General features: G+C 29.7%; 1 protein-coding gene across 2 annotated transcripts in view; it reads left to right on the top strand.

Annotated features, from left to right (window-relative positions):
* Nucleotides 1–561: 561 nt before the first annotated feature.
* The window catches only part of LOC103568826 (zwei Ig domain protein zig-8), a 116,176-nt gene continuing 91,230 nt past the window's right edge, over nt 562–25,507 (top strand). The window contains exon 1 of one of the 2 annotated variants that reach the window (XM_053737155.1): nt 562–629. In XM_053737155.1, coding sequence (XP_053593130.1) covers nt 590–629 — 40 coding nt within the window. In that variant the 5' untranslated portion in view covers nt 562–589. Of the gene's footprint in view, nt 630–4,927; nt 5,220–25,507 lie in introns of those variants that run through there. The other variant, XM_008545802.2, reaches the window with a different exon arrangement.

Below are 25,507 nucleotides of genomic sequence, written 5' to 3'. Positions count from 1 at the left end.
TGGTAATCAAAATGGCGTCAGATGCCAATTCCTTTGTGCGCGTTAAGTTTTATCCGTAATTATTTTCAGTTTATTAAGTTTTAAAGTCGTGTATTATAATTAATTATTGATCAAATAATTAGAAAAAGTTTTAACAATGGTATTGAAATAATAATTACATTAAAATAAGTGAATCAATCAGTTTATACTTAATAATTAAATCTAGCTCGGGTCGAGATGTAAAAGTTTTATATTCGTTCGTTTTTATTTTTTGCGTTTGATTTCATTAGTGAGTTTATAGTTAAAGTAGTAAATTAATTAATTTGAATATGTGAGTGATAGTGAGTGAAGTAAAGTGAAGTGAAGTGAAGTGAAATTAATAATAATAATAATTCATTAGTTTAAAAAAAATTATTGTGACCGTTAAAGTGACGCGATTGTAATTTAAAGTTTTTTAAAAAAAAAAAAAAATTTGAAACATGATCAAGGGTATTTATTGATTATATATATAATAAGTCGTAATACAATAATTATTTTATTAAATAATCAATTTACTTTCTTCGTTTCAGAAAATGAAAAAAATTCAAAAATAAAAAATTCCAGTTTGTGAATGCAGTCAGCGGAGTTGCAGGCTGGGGTAAATAGAGCTGGTAAGTCATGGATAATTTCTTTTTCTTATTAAATAATTATTAATGTACCTGAAGTGAGTACATTGAGCTTTGATTCGCATTTATCAAAAGATCAAATTCAAATTTATATAAAAGCTATTACATAACAAAAAAGGAATAACCAGCACTTAGAGGGTGACAATTCTTTTTTCAAATTTTTATCAGTGCTGTTTTACTTTCTATAGTAAAGTACAGGTTCATTTTTTACCCAATGACGATACTTTCTTACCATACTCCGTTAACATCTTGAGTTTTATTCGCGATTTAAATTGCCGCGGTAACAAACCCTTATATTTTCACAGAGGGAATACTTATTATTTTTCGTTGCGTATAACATCGCCTACTATATTAGCCACGGCATCAGCTCGTAGTTAACATTAGATACATGTACCCTATCAGTATTTTTCTGAACAAAAGTCAGAAAGTTAGACAGTTAACCAAGCATTCGTTGATACTTTTATGCAAAGATAACATTATAAATGCAAAATTAATAAATGAATATGTATGAACAAATGTTTATTTTTCACCCAAAAATTCATTAGAATCTCAACGTCAAAATTATTATATAACTTTTGTGTAGAAGTACTTTGTGAATATAAGTAACTTGATTTCATATGCGACGAACAAGTTTAAGTTTAACTAGTAAAAGTTCAAACTCATAGAAAACTTCTTATCTCCATAGGATCAAGATTCTACCCATCGCGTTAACTGTAAAAATATATTTTTTCCCATATTTTTATTTTATTTCCTTATTTTTTAAAATCATTTTCATAATTTTTATGTTCATTTTTAAACACAGCTCGTAGACAAGTTAATAAAAATCTGCAGTACATTTACTTGCATATAATAAAACTGCGTCTCCGAGTATATAAAAAAACTTTTCTCGTGACTAGTTTCTTTTTTTTCCTCATCTCAGGATACTATTTAAATTTATTCGTTTTTTTTTTCTTTTAAACATTTCTTCTGTCTTTTTTATTTTTTATTACTAACTCAGTGTAACATTAAAGTAAGAAGAACAAAGTTTTAGAGATTAAAGACCCAGCAGATCTTCACTCATTTACGGAAAATTTCAATTAAACGTAATCCTTCATATTAAATTTTGTTTGATCAAAGAGAAAAATATCTTACCAATACTTGTCTAGAGATCAAAGATTTTATTTTCTTTATTCAATTTAAAGCTAAATGTAAATTATCATTATTCATTATTTGAAGTAGAGTTTTGTAAAACAAAAATAATTATTGATAACATATTCAATTAAAATATTGAAGGTATTTTAAAAACGGTCCGTTAGAAATTTTAGTGTCGGTTATTAAAAAATTTTTGTTAGTTCTATACTATTATTGACCGCTCGTGAAAAATTTTCCGATAATTAAATTATATAATTACATTTTTCACAATCATCAAAGTGTGTGTGTGTGTTTTTTTTTTTTTTTTTTTTTTTTTTTTTTTTTTTTTTCAATGGGTCATAAGCAATTTCAAGCTCTAGTTAATTATTTCATTATCAAAGTATCCAAGTGGACATTTCATTTTCAAAACAAAGTACGAAAAAATTATTAGGAAATTTATTTTTTCACTGTCGTGTCATAAAGTGCAAAAATTCCATACTCTTTCTGCTGACAATTTATCAAAATTTTTTCCAAGTTGACAAATTATTCATTTTTTTTTCTGTACATGAATCAGTGAATCGATTAATAGCCTACTCAATTAAATAAAATATTCAATTTTGACATCCATCAATCTAATAAACAACAAAATATTTTTAAAAAATTCATCAAACCTCTGAAGCTAATTTTTGTTTTTCCAACCGATTAAATCGATTTGAATAATTCATTCAACAATTACGAGCTTTACTCTTTAATTACCTCTACTAAGATCTCTAGTAAATTTTGAAACTAATTGAACAAGTACTTTTTAACTAAAAAAATTTATTTATTTTTAAAATTTCAAGAATTGTCAAAAAGTGCTTTTAATCAGACTAAAATCACCGGGTCTTATAAAAAAAAAAAAAAAAAAAAATTCATGCAATGAGCAGGGTTATAAATATATGAATAATAAACTTATGATTATTTTCGTTGACTTGACAGTATGTCTAGCAAAACTTTTAAAATGTTACCCGTGATTTGTAACCCCTCAACATCCTGTATCCAGAAAATGTTGAAGCTCTCCATTATGTCATCCTTAGGACGGGTAATCTGGTAATAGCATGTCGGCAAGTGACCCATTTTTCAGACAGCGCCAACTCGTTAGCACATGAATCTCCGCCTTCACCTCCCTTGTCTTTTTTTTCCGTTCGCATCCCCGTATACTATCACCACTACAACTGCAACTACTGTTACTTCAACCCCTTTTAACTCTTCAACTCCAGTGTCCCCTATACCCCTTCGAATATCCCATTCATCTAACGAACAAGTGCGCGTGGGAGTAAACGAGCGCTTGCTGCCTAGGTCCACTCGTTAGAATAGCCAGTTCACTTTTATGAGCCCGATTAAATGACTTCTTTGTTATTTCTTGACATGAGAGACAGCACGGCAAATATTTTACGAGTGGGCGTTGAATATGCTACGTATAAGTATATGTATATGGATGTATGTATATATGTATGCATACATATAAGTATATACATAAATATTTTATAAATATGACTACTTAATTTATATAAAAAGCTCTAGCTAAAATTATCCAGAGATAAATCCTTTTTATTTTATTCATTAATTTTTTCATATGAAACTCATTTGTCCGAACAAAGTGTTCATGATGTTTTTTTCATAAGGTGGTCTATGTTTAATTAATATGATAATGGAAAAAAATTTAATTAATGTCATTTAATATTGAAGTAAATATAAAATATTCAATTTTTTTTATATCAAAAATTAAATTTTCTACTGTTTTAATTTAAATTTATAAAACTATAATCATTAGTAAGAACTTTTAGCAAATTGATAAAACTTGAGTGAATGTTTTAATAGCATTTCTATGCATATATCTTCTTTACTGATAAACTTTTCACAATTCAAATAAATAAATGTTATTTTACGAAATGTCTGTTTAATAATCAATTTTGTATTTAATAAATGTAAATAAAGTAAGTTGATAATTAAAATAAATTTAATTAAAAAAATCTATTAAAGGATTTTTAATGAACGAGTAAAAAGTATAAAAAATTTGAAATAATATTTTTGATGAATATTTAAGTTAATAGAAAATTTTTCTTAACATTAACTTTTTTACAACAAATAATAAAACGTCTTTGAACTTTAAACTTAAAAAATTGTCCATCATCAGTTTTAGTTCTACTATTACACCGTTTTTCCATTCATTCCATTGAGGGTAACTCAGAGTTGAAAAAAAAATTCAGCCTTTATTTTATGGCACTTTTTTGCGGCCGAGGTTTCGTGTCACGGTGTTTGGATCCGTCCTCTTTGAAATACAAAGAGTGTAGTCTTTGAAGCGAAGATGTAACATCAACCAGATGTCAACACTTTAATATATATATGCAATGTATAAATATAAACTACAAAGCTAGTAAAATAAAAAAAATAGTAATAATAAACAGAACTAGTAGTTGCAGAGGTAGTTGTAGTAGTAGTAGTAGTAGAAGTAGTCAATAGCCGTAGTCAGACGTCAGTAGTCAGTAGTAGTAATGAATCAGTAGTATAATAACGTCGGCATATGACTTGAGCAGCGTCATCGTCCTGGCCGTCGATCGTCGACGATTCAGTGGTTGCGCCGAAGACTCTCGTCGACGCAGTCCCAACCGAGCGCACGCGCTGTCTTTTTAACAACCCCCGCAGAGTCATTTCACGCGATACGCCGTCCGAGTGATCCCACGCGTTTCAGCTGTACCATACCGAGCTCACTGACAAACTATACTCCGACGAGTTTTGAAATCCGCGCGAAAACTTTTACCTGGTGCTTTTTAAACTTTTTTATTTTATCACCTTTTAAATTTTTTAATAAACTATTTTTTTTTTATCACTCGAGAACATTTTTATTAAAATTCGTCAATTAAAAACACGTGGACGATTAGTCGCTAACGTGGGAAATTTTTAAATTTTAAATAAATTTACAAAGATAAAAAAAAATATATAGTTTATGTTTAATTCATTAGTAAAATGTTAGTAAATAATAATAAAAATAAAACAGTTAAATTAAAATTGTGTAAATTATTATCGTGTTATTTAGTACGCGATGTGGAATTTATTAATCCGTCGAAACATGAAAGCTTATGCTGATCAATCGTGGAATAATTTTTATCAAGAATATTTATCATCAGCAATATTATTGCTGTTACTGTTACGTGTAGTGTGATATATTTTTAAATTAATAATCGTTAATAATAATAATTAGTAATAATAATAATAAATAAAAAATAGTAATAGAAATTAGTGTTGTTGTCATATATAAATATCAAACAGTGTTAGAGTGCGTGCGAATGTCAAATAAAAATCCAGATATAAAATTAAACGGGGAACTAATTGAACCCTCGATTGTTGTTGGATCCTCGTGTCTGACAAAGATGATATTATATCTACTACTTGGGCTTTTGGTGGTGGAAACCCGCACGGCTCAAGGTATTTCAAGTGTCATTCTCTTTGCTTATCTATACGGGTATAAAATTATTTAGCTAAAGAGTATCCTTTGCAGTATAAAATATAATAAAAAAATTCAATGAAAAGGATATTTAAGAAAATTAATATTAAAGCAGAATAAAAAGAGAAAATTCACCTAAAAAAAAAATGAAATATGAGTATGAGGATGAGGATATGAGAAGGATATGAGGATTGTATAGCAAACGAAATTAACGCCGTTACGTATCCCGGTGCCGTTGCTAATTGTGTCCCTCACGATTCATATTCATGAGTTAACCACACTGGCTTTTATGAATTCCATGTTTTTTTAATGCTTTTCCTCGGCGACGTCTCGCGGAATGTTCGAGGGAGCTAGTTAAATCCGAGTAGGTGCTGTAATAATCGTGTTTACACATTTATGAATTTATGCTATTACGTAATGACATTTTACCGGGTTATATTAACGCTAAATGTATTTTATTAATAATTATAACAATATTTATTTTATTATATTTTATTTTACGTTTTATTAATTACAGTTTTAAAAACCTAATTACTGTTATTGTACAGATTAATTTAGCGGGTATTAATGTCAGAAGGATTTTATTAATTAGTTTTTTAACTCGTTTAATTTATTACTTGCAATACCTCCGCTTCACTGAGCGTCAATTTTAATTCTTTAAAAATATTTTTTTTTTACGCTCAGCTAATTTGCATATCAATATCTGCAGAAAAATGATAACGAGTTAGACCCAAATGTTTGTTTTTTAATACAATAATTATTTATGGTCTTTCAAATATTTTTACATGATTTACGAATTTTTCTGTGAATCGAATTTACGAAAAAAAAATTTATTTCTGGAGTAATTTGTTACAGTATTCAATTGATGGAATTTTTTTATAAAATGAATTTTATGATACTGGATTTCCTTTTATTCTTTTCGATATCTATTGAATTTCATGTTTCAATCACTGACAAAAAAAAATTAAATTACGAAATTTTTTATATATTTTATATAAATACTGAATGGTATGCTGTAATAAATTTAATATATACATTTTTTACAGTTTTTGCTAACAAGTTAAAAATATAATAAAAAAAACATTACAGACTTTTAATAATTTAATTTCACTGATCGTTAAACTCTTTGATACAGATTCCATTTTATTACATGAGATTTCGAACCATTGCCTCGATCTTCCAGTGGTAGTAATTGTTTATTATGATTAAATTGCGATAATAAAAAAAAAAAAAACCATTAGTGGAATAGCTTATTCGCGAATATTTCTTCAGCATCATTTTTGATTGATCGTTATTACTATTAATATTTTCGGGTCATTGAGCGTTAAGAAGGCGAGAATTCCAATTGATATACATTGTAGTACATATATATATAGAAGCTGTAGACGTTGAATGATAAAAAAAAATAGTTAAGGACAAAAAGTAGAGTGGGGTAGAAAAAAATGAATGCCTCAGAAACTCGACAAATAAAATCTTTCAAGTAAAATCACTTCTTTAAGAGGGCGCCGCCTTCTTGTACTCGTATTTTGTATTAGAATATCAGGGTGAGTTGGAGAAGACATTATTTTGTAATGTTATATTTATTTTATTCAGCAGTGATGCAATTAGATTATTTATTAAATCCTTTTTCCTGTGTCTTGTTTTGTTAATGGAATAATTGAATGGTTTAAATATTTATGGAATTTTATATTTTATCTTTTTTACTTATATTTTTATTTTAATACCAAGTTGAGGAAAAATTCTTGTGCTTTGTCGACAAAAGACTACAGCAGAGAGCGAAAAAGTTTGCTGCTGTAGAGTGTCGTCGCGAGTTGATAAATGTCCCGTGGTAATGCGACCAAGATATTCAATTGGCACTCTCTATTCAGAGTGGGCTTTATTTAATAACAATCAATCAAAAAAATAAGAGCTAGTTAATTAAGTAAAATAAAAAGTTAAAAATTAGTTTATTATTCAATTCAAGTATTTTTAAAATTAAATCTCTCGAGTATAAAAATAAATAAATAGCAAGTGCAGGTTGTAGCGTTTAAAAGAGACACTAGATTAATTTTTAATATTTTTTAATTTAAAAATAATTAATTTGAGTATGCTGAGGTTTAATGCATTGGAATATTTTTTTTTAATATGTTCTATTTATTCAGACACACGGTGCACATTCAAATAAATGTTTTAATATTTACTTTGGAAAAATAATAATAAAAAAATAAATTTAATCTTGTCAAGTTAAAAGCACGAAAAAATAAAAAACGAAAAAAAAAAGATAAAAAATACAATATGTCATATTAAAGAGAGGAAACTTTTGATATTAATATTTAACAATTTTTGTGGTAATTAAAAAAAATTAATTAAACTTAAAAATTAATTAAAACTTCCGAAACTTTATTATTAATTTTAAATTTGGTTTTTATCGCTTAATAAATAAAAATCCTAATAAAACTCTATTTTTAACATTTTATTGTGTACATATTTTTAGCAAATTTTTATTTTATCTTTATATAAATGAAACTCCACTCATTGTTAAATATTTCAATCATTAAAAATTTTAATTACCATATCGTTAATTAAAACAACAATGGATGTTGTTATTTATTCATTGAAAAAAAAAAAAAAAAAAATTTTACCATAAATATAAATTTTTGCTTCAAAATTTCAATATTCCGATAAAAATTTTCTATAAAATCTAGTAATAAATAAAGTCGATTAAATATTTTATTCAACGCATATTAATTTGAAAACTTTTGCTTGAGCTTATTGGGTTCTATTGTATCCATACGGTCCCAAAGTACATAATAAATCTTAATGATTTTCTAAACTGCAGCGTTAACCTACAGCTTTTATTAGCAAGTATGTTTGGGTTGTAACAAGAGCATTGCATTTGCTGATAGAATGGATGAAAATCAAACGAAGCATAACGTTTCATGGATTTGATATGGTTTCATTTATTGGACAATTGTAGTCGGTCATCATCAACTTGCTGTTCTGCTATACTGTGATAGAGTTATTTGAGTAGTTTGCATTTTCATTGAAAGTATATCTCCTGTGTTACGTAACCAGGCGTTTCTCATTGGTGCATTGGCTCTACACCATTTACCTGCCGCAGTAATTTGTAATCGCATTCACAGCATAAGATTAAGAGGGTTAACCCTATAAATATAAATAGACGTGTGTGTGTGTGTGTGTGTGTGTGTGTGTGTGTGTGTGTGTAGGTGTGTTAGCAGGATAATAGACGAAATAGAAATAGAAATACAAGTTTAAATAGTAAATGTTAATGCTTGTTGGTGGGTTTGTTAGTGAGTAGGTCATCTTCACTTCTACTACTAACTTCTATTACTAACAACTACCTTATTCGTTTTCACGTACATTTTGTGTTGTTCACACCGCGTACTACTACCACACTTACTCGAGTTTAGGATTATCCCTCAGAGGCAATTAACTGCTGCTGATTTGGAAAACCAGACTAAAAACAAGCTATTAAGATAGCCAGGAGATTTAAGCTGATGTGTATGCTGGGAATTTACACAGTTGTGTTTTTCAAAAGTTGTATTTTACTTTAATAATTGTTCGGAATAATTTTAAACCCAGAGCTCAAGTCGAGTTTTCATTCAAATATTTATGAACATTTTCAAAATTTTTTTAAAAAATTTAAAAAATTTCTTAATCTATTTCGAGATTGACTATTAATTTTATCGAGTTTAGTTTTTAAAAAGTAATCTAGAAATAAAAACTAATCTGAATGTAATATTCTTAAAATTTTACGAAGTATATTCTTGTGACCCGAATCAATAATAGAAAAAAAATTTCGAATTTCTGAGTAACTTATCAGTTTGGAAAGTAGTAAAAAATTGAAAAATCAGCCTTAGAAATTCCAAGCGTCACTCTGAACTCTCTGTGCAATCCCCAGCGACTGACCGTTTCCACTTTTCAAACGCATACAATTCACTGAAAAGTTAAGTTTTTGCTGTGTTTTTTTTTTCTACTATTCAATCTAACGAGTCAATTAAATCCACTTCTCCATAGTTACTCACATTTAATACTTTTTTTAAAAACCAATGCAGCAAATTTACTTTAAAAACTCAAACACTCTTATTTAATAAAATATCCTCCTTATAGAAGTGTATTTGCTAAATTATTTCATGGCGCTTTGAACAGTAGCAGATTCAATTTATTGCGAGTTAAAAAAAAAATAATTAAGCGAGTAAAAAAGCTTATCAACTTGAGCTTTGAGTAGTTGAAAATAAAAATAAATTATTGTACCGATACTTCGTGAATTGTTAATAAAAGTGTAGGAAATTTAGCAAATAGACTCATGGCACTTTTTTCTAAGCAAGTACTTGTACTTTCTCAGTTAAACACTTGGAAGTTAGAGCCCGTCTCGGTTTGCCTGAAGCCGGAGCTTTTGAATGAGTGTTTACGAATGATACCGGGGATAGGATGTTAAGTAGTTTATGTGTGGTACAAGAGCGATCGCTTTACGACACTTTTACTATGCTGTGAATAGACACACTCATTCCACTTTTACTCCTTATTTTTCTTCCTTACTACCAACACACATACACTTCAGACTAACACACTTGACCATCCTGTACCTACATACAAATACTTTAAGTCCGTACAAATGTGACCCGTCATTTATTTACGATCTTTGTGGAGCCGATCTTTAGTTTTCCTGTCTACTTGTCCACCACAACGTGCCCGGTATTTTTTTAAAACATTCTTTTACTTTTGTTTATCTGGTTGTTTGCTTGTACGATTTAAAAATATTGAGAACGTCGGATGCAATCGTATCAACTACTCTATAATGGATTTTAATTATTAATTCAGTTATTCATTAATTTATACGGAAAAAAGCTCGCTTTCATAAAATATGTAAAAAGGAAATAAAAATGTTGAGAGTCATGTTTATTGAATGAGTCTTAACGTGACAATTTTTATCACTAAATACTTTTTTTTTGGTCGCTTGTTTTACAAATGAATTATTCGCTGCAGTATATTAAATTTATTATTTACTACCAGTGAGTTTGAGCTTTTTTTCTTTCTCGTTTTGTATTGAATGGTATAGAGTGGACGCGCATACTAGAGTCAAAGGATTAACAGTCGTAGAGATGGGTAGTAAAAATAGCGAGGATCGAGTAGCGAGTGATCTTGTCGCCTGTGTTACAACTAAATTCGGAAATCCTATCGAGTAAGGCTCGATCACTCGGTTGAATTTAAAAAAATAAAAAAAAGGAGATTCGAAGCAATAAAAAGAAAGAGTGAGAGGTCTAAAAACAAATAGAAATAAAAATGTGGTCCAATGATCCAAGTCCAATGTCCAGTCGTACAAGAGTGAACAAAAATCCGCTTTTCGCTGAATTACTATTTTCTAGGATTACATGCCACTGGATAATTGAAGAGGGTTATTTTTGTTTTTAATTATTTTTGTCAAGACCGGCAATGAGAGTAGTTGATACTCTATTTATAACTTTATTATTAAAAAAAATTATTTAAATAAACTTTTGAAAAACTTTATGATAAATTTATAAGAAGGTTTTAATATTTCTATCAAAAACTTGCACATTAAATTTAAAGTTAAGTATTTATTAAATTTAGAAACTCATTTTAAATTTTATTAAACGGTTTTATATAATGTAGAAAATAGTTAATGAACTTGAAATAATTAATATTTGATTAAATCAAAATTTTTCATTTAATTAGTTGATAAAAAAAAATTTAATCAAATTTTTTCAAATTCTCAAAAAAATTGTTGAGAGGTCCACTTTACCTCGACTTTTTTTATAATATATCTGCCGGCATCAAAACTCTTTTAAGAAGCTCAGCCATAATTTTAAAAACAAAGTGTACTTGGTTGATTCTCTCGTTACCCCAGAACGGGAGTTTCAGTAAGTTCACCGTTGAATTCTACCGTGTAATTGCAGAAACTCTCGGAGAAACAATGTATATACCAGTTGTTGCCCGCTGTACTCTGCTGATCAGTAATTGAGCTCAACTGCTCCATAACAAACAGAAAAAGTAACAACAAAAAAAAAAATTTTAACTCAACATACAAAAAACTAATAATAAAACTTTTTATCAAAATACAAAGTTCTCATTATAATTAAATACGTGTAACCTGTAACTTTAAAAGGTAAATAGAAATCGACAAATTACGAGATATTTATCGCAAAATGTATGCTAGATTGGACAAGACACGCGATTACTGGGTTCACCGACAGAGACAGGCGGCAAGAACCAAATCCTGACCCGAACAAAGTTTTCACCGAGCTATTAAAGTTTTGCACCCTATTGCTCTCGGAACATTGGCGGTTATGGGCTCCGAGGGTTGTTACGCTTCGAATGAACCGAGAAAAAAATAAACCTCAAGAAAGGTCCAAAAAAAAAAAAAAAAAAAAAAAAGTAAAAAATAAAACAACTAAAAATACGAAGCAGTCTTCTGGCGCACGTGCGCAATTTTCCACTACTGGGAACCTTAATTTTGAAATATATTTTTTAGCTTTAATAGTCGGCACTTGAATTACCCGATTGGGTTACAGGTCGCCCTTCACTGCTAAATAAATAAACAACTCCAATGTAATCTCGCTGGGATTTAATATGTATATAAATATATAAATATAGTGGTAAATGTATAGCTAGTATATGTAGGGAGAAAAGTGTTGTAGCCATAATATATCCTTGTGTATGAGGCCCCACGTAGTGCTCAGAGGGGCCCCCACGGCAACAGAGCTGTCCAGTGGCGTGATCTACTGCCCCTAGAGACAGCCCACACTCGGGCTAGAAAAACCGACATTGAATTATATCACTGGATAACCGCGGAAATCTCATAAACTTTTTCTATAGCTTCATCATGAGTTAAAAATAGTGTGTTTAGTTGTGATAGCTCCTATATATACATACTGTGTATAATATATATCTATCTCTGTATATATATGTATTGTACAAGGGTGGAAATCCTTCCCCAATCACTACATCCACTAGCTCATTCATCTCTCAGTACACTTAACTTCTTTACTGATCTCATCCCCTGATCACGTCCCCTTGCTCTCCCATCAGTTATTTCTTTCGAATCGTTTGTTCTTTGTACTTTGTTTTACTCAAAAGAACGGCTGGCTGCAACGCCAGTAGTCTAGTCTATATCTACTTCACTCTCTGGCATCGACTAAAAGTTTAAAGCGCTCGGTACACAAACAAAATTCCCCAAGTCTATTTGATTTACCGGTAATGGAATCGTTTTCAGTTGCGAGTCGTCAAAACAGCTTCGATAGTAACACATCTACACAGAACACACTGATTTATATAGACATATACACACACACAACACACACACACACCGACGATTTTGGTATGGTTGAAATTTATCGAGGGAACGAAATTAATCGGTGGAAATAATTAAGTGTATTGCGCAATGACATTTCAAAGTATAAATGATGTAAAAAAAAAAAAATGAAAAATAATAACAATAAAAGCGGATAACAATAACTAAATAAAATAACTTTAGGTCACACGGGGGTTGTGTTGACGGTCGATTGTAGTCGGTCGTCGGTTGACGCTCGACATTTTCGTTTGGGTGGAAAAGAAAAAAATGTCAAAGCCAATACAAGAGAGAGGCAATCTCAGGGTGAGCGTCAACGGGCACTATTCCAAACTTTACCTCTTTTTATCGTCCACACAAAATATTCATAAAAGACTATACACTGGAGTTAAGTTTATATGTTTTGTACCAACAACGGTATATCGTACCATTATAAATGTATCTACATTTACATTCGTTGTCTGTGAATGTACGAATGTATGTAAGCATAGTCGTACTTTTATATATATGTATGTATGTATGATATGGATTGATATAGATGTAGATATAAATTTGGCAGCACTTGGAGAATTTTAGTTTCTAGGTCAGTCATATATAGACTATAGTTTTATTCCATTCCATCCGCTACAAACTCCACAGCTCGAGGTTGTGTAGCCAGAGTGGATGTGCAACTCGGCTATCGAATCTGATTTTTTATCCGATGATCATCGACTAGTCCAATCGATAGCTTTTGTTCACTCTTTACTCTGAATCGGGCTCATTGGCCTTACTGTCACAGCAACTACCGTCACATACTTGATCTCATGTATGTCTAGCACCACTTCTTGATTCATTACTCCAGTTTATAACACAAAGAACCTCATTCTTTCAGTTTTTATTCTCGCCTTTTTAAATTCAGATCAGCATAATTTTACTCTCTATTTCTGTGCAAACATTTTAAACAATATTGATCAAAGTTATTACTTTAATTAGCATTTTAATATAACCTGTTTAATCTTATCCTCCGGCGACGGAATTATTAATTTCACCATCGATTTATTTTTTATAAAAGTTGATTAATAATTTTTCTAAGTTATAATCTAACACAAATGGTTTACTTGGTATAGGAGTAATTTTACCGCGATTGAATAAAGAAAGGCCGGCAGGTTGAAAGTAATCTTGCATAAATCTTATCTGTCTCGTATGAAATATAAGATATGGGACACACCGAGTGCTTGCATAATAAAGCGGTGAGAGAGACACGTCAGCTGGTGTTCCCCTGTTCCGTTGAAACGTCTTCACTATTTTATCTTTTTTCATTTTTTCAACCCGCTCTGTAAGCTACTGCTTCAGCAAAAGCATCTTTTGATACTACACACTATTTATGTAGAGCAAAGAAAAAACAAATAGAGAATAACCCGACGAGAAAATATAAATTTTGTATTTTGGGTTTATGTTGCCCAGAAAAGAGAATGAACATATTGCCAAAAATTTGACATGATTTTGTCAAAGTTTCGTGATCGCGGGGATCAACATTTCAATCCCTTAATCCCGCTCATGCGTGTGTGCGGTGAATGAGATTACCGAGGCGATCGGCCTTCGGACATAGACCAGTGGCAAACGGCGATAATCGTTGTAGATGGATTCACTGAAGCGACTCCATAGCACGAGTCTTCCGTAGCAACATAATTATTATTCTGAATATGGACACCACTGTCGTTCATTAAATAATTAAATTATCCCTTCAGTTTCTGGGCTCCAGCAATTGCCAGTAATAGCAGGAGTTGCTGCTTGACAGTAGAATCTGAGTAATGATTACTGACAGAGAAGGCGGATACTGAACGTGTATTCTAGGTGATGATGCACTTGCAGAATCTGCATTTGACATTTGACTCAACCAATTCATGTTGATGCTCTTGATACTAGATATCCTCAATTGCGATTGATTCAATGGAATTCCTCTGAAAGCTTATACTCAAAACCAAAGGGAATGTTACTAAGCTGAGGTAATGCTCGTCAAATCTATACCTATATATATATATATATATATATATATATATATTTATATAAATTAGAGTATAGCTTAGTTGCATTAGGTTTATTATGTATTGAAAGTCAAATGGACTTGTTGACCAAGAAGTAAATCATCAAAAACATCCTTTCTGAGGTACACAAATACCTTTTGGAAGTGACCTCCATTACATTTCGCTGTCAAAGAACATTTACGTTGACCGACTAAACCTTTCTTATACTGGGTCACTTGCTCGAGGTTGTTTGCAGGCTTCAGGATCAAATCCTACGTTTTTCACGCAGAGTTATACCATACAGACAAACTGAAACTTTGATCAGTACAAAATTGAATCTCCTCTCTTTTCGTATACTTTTACATACAAACGGCTAAAAGTTTCGATAAGATTGTAAAGAATAATATTTTTCTAAGTATAAAGTGGATTGTATATAGTTATTTTGTAAAGAATTTTCCATTGGGTTTTTTTTTTTTTTTTGTTATATTTTATAAAATATATTTTTCTATTCAATGTGATAGATTGCTTATTTGTTATTTGTTTTTGTGGATATAATGTATATTTAGACACAACTTTTAAAAATATTTTTGTTGATACATGAAAAAATGGAAAAAAAACATTTTTTTTTGTTTTATAAAATTTTGGTTCAATATTTAAATGAGCAGTTATTCGAAATGTCGGTATCAAATGTTTGCTTACTCATGAAAAAAATAAATATAAATATTTTGACAGAATGAAAACAAGTATATAAAAAAAATCACCGAATATGTAGGGCGAAAAAAATAAAAAATATAAATATATGTAAATGTAAAATAAAAACTATATGTTTGAGTAATTCGATATTCAAAGTCAGAAGGTGATCTATGAACATATATATCGAACAAAGTCCGATCGACGTACGGACAGGTGAAAAAAAATTGATAAAAAAAAAAAAACGTCCGATAAGCTTCGACGACTTTTTAGCCGTATGAATCGTTTATTTGATATATTATATATGAGGCAGCACTAAGTCTTCAATCTTCCATTTCGACGTACTATAGATTATATATAATAGGGAAATAGATAAAGAGAAGATTTTAACCAACAAGCTATCGAAAGAATTTATTATACGCAGATTTTTGAAAAAATAATTATTTTATGCACAATATAATGAAAAAAAAAAAAAAAATAATTAGATGATTCGGGATTATAATTTTGTGGAAAAATTAAATTTCAATGAATGTTTAATAAGGATTAATCAAAAAATAATTATATATAACATAGAGTTTTTTTCATATAATCGAGTGTTTAAAAAATATTTTTTTAATCATCTGCAAGCAAATTATTCATCAAACAATTTAATTTAAAACTTATATTAAATAAATTTAATAATTACACTCAGGCGGCTCGAGGTTGTGACAAGTTAACTTGTAATAATTCATAATTTAATAATAATTATAAATTACTATAAAGTTGTTTCTATAAAACTTGTGGATAAAAAATAAATTAGATATAATTTTAAGCTTTGAAAAAATAACTTTTTGTTTAATTAATCAAATTTGATTCCAGTGACATTTTTCAAATATTTGAATTGCATATCCCCTTGAAAAATGTTTAAAAATAATTAAAAGTAATGTAAAAAAAAAAAAAAATCAAACATATCATATTTAATTTGATTTACTGCAGCAAATTACTCAGCATATAAATTTATCATAAAATTTTTAATTAAAGAAATAGAAAAAAAACTTTCAATACTTCTATAGCTGCAAATTTTTATATAAATATCCGTGAATACATTTTCCGTTGGAGATAAGTTATATAACCTCAGAGCCACAATATTGACGGTAATGAGCGTAGCATCTACATATGATAAGACCCTAATGATGTATTCATGATAACTCCGTCGACCTTTGCACAAGTATTAAGACGCCATTTTACATATGCTTACAATCCATTACAATTATTCGGTAGTGTCTACATAAAATATGAAATATATTTAGCGGTATAGTTAAGATAGTAAAAATAGTCTTGTTAAATATAGTAAAATGAAAGAAAAAAGTACGTGCTTACCCTTTTAAATTCACTACTATCAGAGAGTTAGTTAATTATTTTTCACACTTGTTCTCTCTTCGACGATAAGAGAAAATTAATGAATTACGTCGTTGTGAGAGGGCTGTATAATACATTGAGTTAATTTATACTTGTCAGTAACACAAGTACCAAGGATTTTTCTGTTAATTCCAGAACTTGGTCAAGATTTCACATTTCTTTTAGTTGTAGATTTTTTTCGCTTAAATATAAATCATTGTTCCGTCCCCTCTTTGTGTTCTTATTATTATTATCAAGATTATTATTTATATTTTTATTTTTATCTCAAGAAATTACATTGCTTTAGATTTTATTTTGAAATAAAAATAATTATTTAGTTTACGCGGTAGTTAAATTCAACATTTATGAATAAGATATAATTTTTGGGTCATAAAAGTCAGGTGAGATTGTATTTGGGTACAGGAGAGACTTTGCTTAAACTTTACTTTGCTAAACTTCTTTTTATCTCTGTTACTGGCTCACTTGTTCATACGTTTGTACATTTCTTGACAGGGCTATGAAATGACGTGCAAAATTTACAAGAGAATTTCAGTGAGATGTAAGACAATAGGGTTGGTGCTGAGAGATAGACCGCAGGTAGTGTGTAGGAGATACCTGTATGTATATTGTGTCATCCAGTGGGTAAATGTAGAATGTATGAGTACAATGCAGTACAATAGGCCAGTATATCTGAGCAATAATGTCACATAGAAACGTATAATTATCTTGCGGAGTCTGTTGGATCGTTAAGATATTGTCTAGAGCCTCTTCCTTTATCTTAAAGGATTAGGTATCGCTGTTTTTTAACTTATTCAGTTAAAGGAAAGGGTGAAATTCACTTTTTTCATTTTTTTCCATTCGGAGTTGAATTTTTTTTGCGTTTATATTTATTTATTTTTTCTTAATTAATTAATTAATTAATTAAGTAAATCCTAATGGGTGTGAATGTAGCAGACATCAGACAGATTTAAAAGTATTAATAAATGGAGTAAATAATTACTAAAATAAAATTAAAAAAAAAATGGGCTTTTAAAAAATTTAAAAATTAATAAGTGTATTTTTCATAAATATTTTTTTTTGAATTATTTATAATTTTAAATTTGTCTTATGTCTGCTACATTCACACTCGTAAATTCTACATATTGTGTAGAAGAGAGTTGAGCGAAATGAGGACGCGGTAGAGAAATTTTTTGTTTTATTTATAAATTTTTATTTCATATAAAATAAATATTGCGGAAAGTATTATTAAAAATTTTGTTTGGAATAGAATTACAAATTTTATTCAGTTTAAGAAGATATTGATTCTTACTTAAGTACTTATTTATGTAATTAGAGAAGATCCGGAAAAAATCAAGATGCTCTGGAAATAATACGGATGATAGGATTTAAATAAATTAAACAATTATCGTTCGACTTGAATTTTAAGATCTTACATTATATATTTTTTCATTAAAATAAAAAAAGTATGTATATATTTTTGAGGTGAGATAAAATAAAAAAAAATTACGTCGCACAATAATAAATTTTAGCCAACAAAATAATCAGGAAAGGATCTGCTGTAATTAAAGTGGATATTGATTTTTAAAAAAATAATATATTTTTTTTATGATAAAATTTCGAGTCCACTTTATCTGGATGTTGGTTGTAAACTCTAATTGTAGATATAAACTATAAAAATATTATTTTTCAATTATTCAGAATATGAACGCCCACAAAAGCGAAATAAATGATACCGATCAGCAGAATTCCATTATTTTATTTTCTTTTCTCTAATTTCTTCGGCTATTATCCTCTCGTGTAATTCATTTTTATAAGAACTAGTTATAACTGCAGTTTTACCTTGTTTTCGACTCGGTCTAATGTTCGTAGAATTATACACGTTAAATTTAAGTGGGCCCGAATTATCGAACATAAAAATCTATTTTTCATAAATTATTTACTTTCAAACTCACAAAAAAAATTTATATACAATTTCTGAACTTTTATTTATTTATTTAGTTTTTTTTTTTTTCAAAATAATTAGATTTTAATTGAACCTCAATTTTTTTATCTTCTTAATTGAATTCTCGTTTTTTTCAACAATACCCCTAACAAAATCTGAAAGTACTGAGATAAAAAGTTGATTAAATTTTTTGATAAAAAAAATTCTTAATTATTTGACTTCTTCTTTTTTTACGAAAGAAAAAAAAAATAGTTTTAACGATAAATGATTGAATACGATTGGCAATTCAATTGAAGCTCAATTCTTTTGTCTTATTAGTAGAAAACCAGTTTTGTTCTTCATTCAGTCAAAAAAATAAAAAAAAAAAAGTATAAAAAAGTTTCGATCTTGCTTGAGCAGGCAGATGCGTTGATTAAAATCGTTTTAACGTCAATCTATTCTCGTTAAAAGATTCTCAAGTGGCTGACTGATATTGAGTTTCGAATTTATAAAATCAAGTATAATTTTAAATATCAAAAATTATATTCTTATTAATTTAAAATTTACTTCCCTCTTTTAAAATCAACTTCAATAAAATTGTAATCAAACTTTGGAAAAAAAAAAGTTGAAGTTGTATTCTTTTTCTTTACGTAAGAAAAGAAAAATTGTGCAAATTCTCAGGTCAATAACACGTTGGCTCGCAGCCTCACGTCCCGGCCAGCTGCCAGGGACTTCATTAACTGTGAGCACACTCGTCATTGATCACATCCGACAAAGTAACGAAGAACAATAATTTATTGTTGCAATATTTCAATTTTATATTATATCATACATTCATACATATATATTTACGAATGTATAATATATATGTAAAATATAAAATAAACTAGAACAAAATCTATACACGTCATGCGCACGTCTACCCAAATACTATCATTAAAATAAAAAAATTTATTTAATATTTATTTTCACGCATTTATGCTGCGCGCTGTAAAAAATTTTCGGATCGAACACGGATTAAATCCGGAGTGAATGTGGAGCAGTCGACTTTTTTTATTTATCTAATCCCCTTGGAGTGAAATTACCTCCCAAGGCGAGTTTTTTTTAATACTAAAACTCCGAATCAGAGTGAATGTGAATTTAAATAAAATCCAGACCACTCTGCTAAAAAGACTAAGTCCCTATTTACCCACTGAGCAGAGTGGTTTTTAAAAATCATTTTGGCGGTAAATTTGAATTTAAATTTAAATAAAATTTACTTTAATCACACCGAATTTACTCTCGATTTTTTGTCAGTGTATTGACTCAGAATTTATTAACATATCGACGTGACTGCTTGTAATGCATCTGTTTAAAAATTCTCTCGAGATTTGAATTATAAACAAAATAATTAATTAATTATTTACGAGTAGTTAATACATTTTATAAATACATAGTACGTATATATCATTTTTATCAAAAGCTTTTGTCGAGGTTAAATATTTAATTAATAATAATAATTATTTATGTGTCCTCTGTAAAGTGTAAACTAATGATAATGTTATATTTATATTATCCGTAATAATATTACAATCGATATATAGGTATAATACGAAGTAGATTTAATCGAGACAATTGTAAAGGAGAAAGTGCAAACTATTCGACAATTTCTAGCTCTATCTAGAGAGGAAGCCCTTTAACATCTCTATTTCCCCTGAGCCACAGATTCGCGTGGAACTTGGGTAATCGTGGAATGCAAATCAGTGAGGTATTCGATGCGCAAAATCATTCGGGACAACCTGGACCCAGTAGTTTCATTCGTACGCTAACTACTATATATATATAAGCTATTTATTTGACCAATACTGTCTCTTATTCACTATCACACGCTCTCTCATTTGTTCAGTATCCTCCCATGATAGTTTGGTGCATTCTGAATAGGGATAGACTCGTCCAGAGCAGAGCAAATGTTTCATCGAACCAATTTGTCATGTTTGAGAGAATGCGTTTGGAAATTCATCGACAGTATTGTCTAGTATTGCTGATGATTATGCTGGTATTAGTGGTACTGTGGTAGCAATGTCGGTGATGGTGCGCTCGTGGTGATAGTGCCAGTAGTGGTGACTTGAATGAGGATAGAAAACAAAGATGGACCAAGAATTCGTAAATTACGCGGACCTAAATACTCGAGTACCTTCTATTCACTCTGATAATATAATTATATAGATGTATGGCGGTGTATTAATGCGGCTGGGTGAATACGATGCAAACACACCAGGTGAAATAATTAGTCAAGTGTAGGGGTTTAAAGTTTACAACTTGAGTCGTACGAGGTGGCGCGAAACATTAGGATCGGTAGGGGAATTAGCATATTCGAAAGTTTCGCAATTTAACAAAGTACTGCTGCTAGTGAGATAGAGAGACCTGAGTAAGCTTGACTCTTTCAGACTATTATGTTTTTATATATATATATATACAGACATGTAAATTTGTATTTGAACAAACAATGAGACGTTGGTTGAGATTCTAGGGGAATTAAAATTTATAATACTGCCGGTGTAATTCGTTTTCGGGATTTTTTATTTTTTATTAGTTTTATTTAAAGTTATTAAATTAAATCACGTATTATGTTTTTATTGAATCGAAATTTGGGGTAAATAATTTCATCGGATGTGAGGAATTTTCTATCGGAATTCTTGACATTCGGAGAATTTTTGTGGACCCTATAAAATGTTGCCGCAAATATTTCTGGACAGTATTTAATATTATTGTTATTATTGGTATTAGTATCTGCTATTTATTATGATTAAATATTTTATTGTGAGGAAATTTGAGTTTTGAAACAGGCTTCCTGCGATTATTAACTTGAAGGGTTGCTCGAGCTACCAACTTTGTTAATTTTATGGTATCTATGAAATTTAATGTTCGGTAAAAGAAAATAAAATTATTTGTAAGTGTGTCATATAATAATAATAATAATAATAATAATAATAATAATAATAATAATAATAATAATAATAATAATAATAATAATAATAATAATAATGATAATAACTATTAAGCTTATATTAAATCAATAAATCTATTTCGAGTATCGAAATCGATAGTTTAATTAAAATACCCTTGACTGTAATAAAAAAAACAAACTTTTAAATGGCCAAAAATAATATCACCCTTGACTTGAATTTATGAAATATTTTATTGAAATTTCTTTTTTTACTTAACCGTTAATTATTTAACATACTTTAAATATAAACTGTCAATAAATCTTCCATGCAAATTAAACGCCAGAGACGGGATCGATATTATCCGATAAAAATGACAGAATTAATTAAAATTTTTTCATACATTTCTAAAGTTAATTAAATATGAGTTCCTACGATAATTTACATTTCACAATTGTCAAAGTGACTAGAAAAAAGGTACATTTTAATTTTTCATTAATTTTTTGCGAGATAAAAACTTTAAATGTACAAAAAAAATGCCATTAGATAAATTTTTAATTGACAGTAGAGCAGTAGGTAATTTTAAACTCATCATATTCGCAACACATGTTGACATCACGAGAAAATTTACTAGTAAATTTTTTTATATTATTTTTTCCCGTGTTTACCCGATAAAGCTCGGGCGGATCTATCCTGATCCTTCAGGCACTGCAGTAGTGACCAAGATTAGCCGCAACATCGATTAAACGTCTACGTGGACTCGCGCGCGACTAAGGTGAGAATTATTTTTTGTAGACATCGCCGAAGGTAGACGTAACGCCGACGAAAATAAGGAAAAAAAAAAAAGTAATAGAAAGCTGCCGCGTAACTTCATCCTTAGACTTAACTTCTCTCTTTACTCTCAACTCTTATTCTTATTTTTTTTTTTTTTATAATTTTATTTAATTTTTTTTCTTTCTCAACATCACTCCATCTCTTTTTCTCGCCTCATTCAACTGATCGTTTCTACGAACAAACTTTTCGTATTATTTTCTCGCATTTCAACGCTATAGCGCGGCAGCTTTTGTTTTCTTCCCAAGTCAATCAACGAAAGTTAGTGATTACGTCCGCATCAACGACCCGATAAATTTATGTTACGAATGTCGATAACACCGACCTTTTCGTGTCTTTGACTATTGACATGAATCATTTTTCTCATTTTTTATTTACTTCGTTTTATTTATCGACACACTTTTCATTTTTTTTATCCATCCAACTTCCAATTTCATAAGGAAGTTGTAAAAAAAAATATGAATAGCGAAATTGTCTGACCAATAATTACCTTTTCTACTCGCGATGCAATGAACGTTGAATTGAATGTCAATATTTACCTTCAAATTGCATTTAACATTGCAAGTACACAAAATTCATCTTTCATTTTCGATAGAATCTGACGTTATTCAATTCACTGATAGCCATACAGAAAAATTGATCAATTTTCGTATACAAGATTATTGATAAAAAGTAAATTATTTCATAAAAAAAAAAAAAAACTAAAAATAAATTTTAAATTCGTTTAAATTAAGCAAAAATAGAGACGTCAATTACTCAACTAAATTACTTAAATTACTCAAACTTAATTTAATCTGCTTAACCAATCTTCTGGTAGATTTTCTCACATTATATAAAGTAGATAATACGACACTCAAGTACTTTATTATACTTCATATATATATGTATGCATAAATTTAAGAAAAGTTTGCAAATGCAAGTCTCAAATCATTGAATCCAACAATGGTATGCGCGAAGTAAAGAAACTTATACATAAAAAAAAAAAAAAAAAAAAAAAAAAAAGAAGAAGACTAGAAAAAAAGATAGACATGAATGAGTCGTCACCACAGAAAACTATTCGCGGTGGGTATTTGGCGAAGCTCACATTTTATACTGCCGTCGCCAGTCGTCGAGTTTTTTTTATACATCTATATTTATATAAATATATATAGTATAGTGTAGTAAACTATACTATACACAAGTCGGGGGTATTTTTCATTTGCAGTCGTGAACTTTAAAGTTTCGCCCGCGGCATACTCGACATAGTATGTGTTACCACTCAGCTAAAATCCGGCGGCACGAGCTTAGAAACCCGTAAACACTTTTACACCCGTCTGTGTTATTGAGTAACAGCCACTGTATCCACCAGCCTTCGAGTATCATAAAAAATTTTACCCGTTAACTCCTTCAATTTTATCCGCAGTTTTTTAACCTCATGTTAGTACTTTTGTTATTCTTTTTTCCCTTCTTTTAAAAAAAAAATTTCTCACGTCCTGTTACTGCAGATAAAGGGAGGTTTTTTTAGTTTTAAATCCAAGTAAAGCGTACACGTCGCAACGTGACATAAAGGGCTACGTGTTGCCTTTATAGCAGCACTGTGATGTGTAAAATGCGATCAATTAATCTTTGTTTAATCTGACACGCCGATAAACAAGGTAACGGCGATCGTGAGATAGCAAATGAATCTCGAGGTAGTGCTGGGTATAACTTTTATTTAAAATTTTAAAAAATAACTTTTTATTTATTTAGTTTTTTTAAACTCTAAAATCAATCACTGACGCTCTTCTGTTTGGAATTTTATTTTATTTGTTTGTTTGTTTGGTTGTTTTTATTTGTTTGTAAAATGAGAAATAAAAGAGTAGTAAGAAAATGTAGAGCGTAAGGGAAAGGAGGAGTGAAGGGAGACTTAGTAAGGGAGAGAAAAAATCTGTCATTTATTTGAGAACTCAGCAGCCAGAAGCTGCGTGGGGGCGGGAAACTTAACGACGTGTCGTTTATATTAAGGCAGTGCACGAGAAAGTGGAAAATAGAAAGAGAAGAAAATAAAGGGGATAAATATAACAAAAAGAAGAGAAAAAAAGTGTATAAAAAAATCGTAAAACGTAAAAGGATAAACGAAGATGGATAAAGTATTGGGATATATATATAAGAAACGACGAAAGTTTAAAGAAGAATGTGAAAAAGGGAAATAAGTATTGTAAGATCGATGGATTTTAGTGAGAAGCGAATCAGCGTGGTATAAAAATCTTTTAAGTGCCGCCCTATGTTTATGTCTAATACTTGAACCGTATCCTCGCTTTCTCTATTTCAACTTCACTGCAAAGGGAAACCCACATCTCAAAGCTGCTTTGGGACGTTATTTGTGCAAGTTATTGAAAATTCCGCTCGCACTCCATTCTCAGAGACTTTCCGCCCCCTCTTCGCGGCTGAAAACTCCCCCGTTCTTTCTTCTCATTTTTATTTTTTTTTCTTCATTCTACTGCCCTAACTCGACAAGGACCTGCGTTCTTTCTTTATTTAAGAATTTTTCATTTCCGATAAACCTCCAGGGACTGGAGGGCATGAGATAATGTGTTATTATTTTTCCTCTTATCTCCATTGATTTCTATAATATTCGCACTTTTTTATGCAGTCTAGTATGAAATTTTATGAAATAAAATAGTTAATAAAATATTTTATTGAGTTATTTGTCAATAGACGGCGTTATGATGCTGACTTATATAAATAACTTTTAAAGGATTTAAATAAAATTAATTTTCTTTTTATAAGTCAATTGGTGATTTTGTTCAAGGATCAATTACTGATAAGTACATTAAATGCATTTAACGTTGATTGTATTTGCCTTTTTACTTTCCGATAATTAAGAGAGCATCTATTGGGAATAGAGAGGCTGAAAAGAGTGAGTGAGTGAATGAGTGAGTGAGAGAGAGATAGTCCGGAAGAATCGTTACGGTAGTAAAATACGTGAGCAGACCTGAGAGCTCAATTAGCTGTCGATTAAAAGTACATTAGAGCGTTTGGGGGAGAGTGGAAGGGTACAGAAGAGAAAGGAAAGGTCAGAATGGGGATGTCTAATGAGGCTCTCTGAATTACGTATTAAATCATATACTAAAGGAATCTTTTTTTTATTAACTTAACAAGAAATTAATTTTGTTAATTTACTTTGCTGAACAGACATTTTATCTGTTTTTAGCTGTGAATACATGCGAATTAATTTTAAGTGATTTATTAAAGTTAC

This window comes from Microplitis demolitor, chromosome 3 (assembly GCF_026212275.2).
Source record: "Microplitis demolitor isolate Queensland-Clemson2020A chromosome 3, iyMicDemo2.1a, whole genome shotgun sequence".
Classification (NCBI taxonomy): Eukaryota; Metazoa; Arthropoda; class Insecta; order Hymenoptera; family Braconidae; genus Microplitis; species Microplitis demolitor.
Note: the sequence above shows the minus strand (reverse complement) of the source record. Positions and strands in the feature narration are given on the sequence as shown.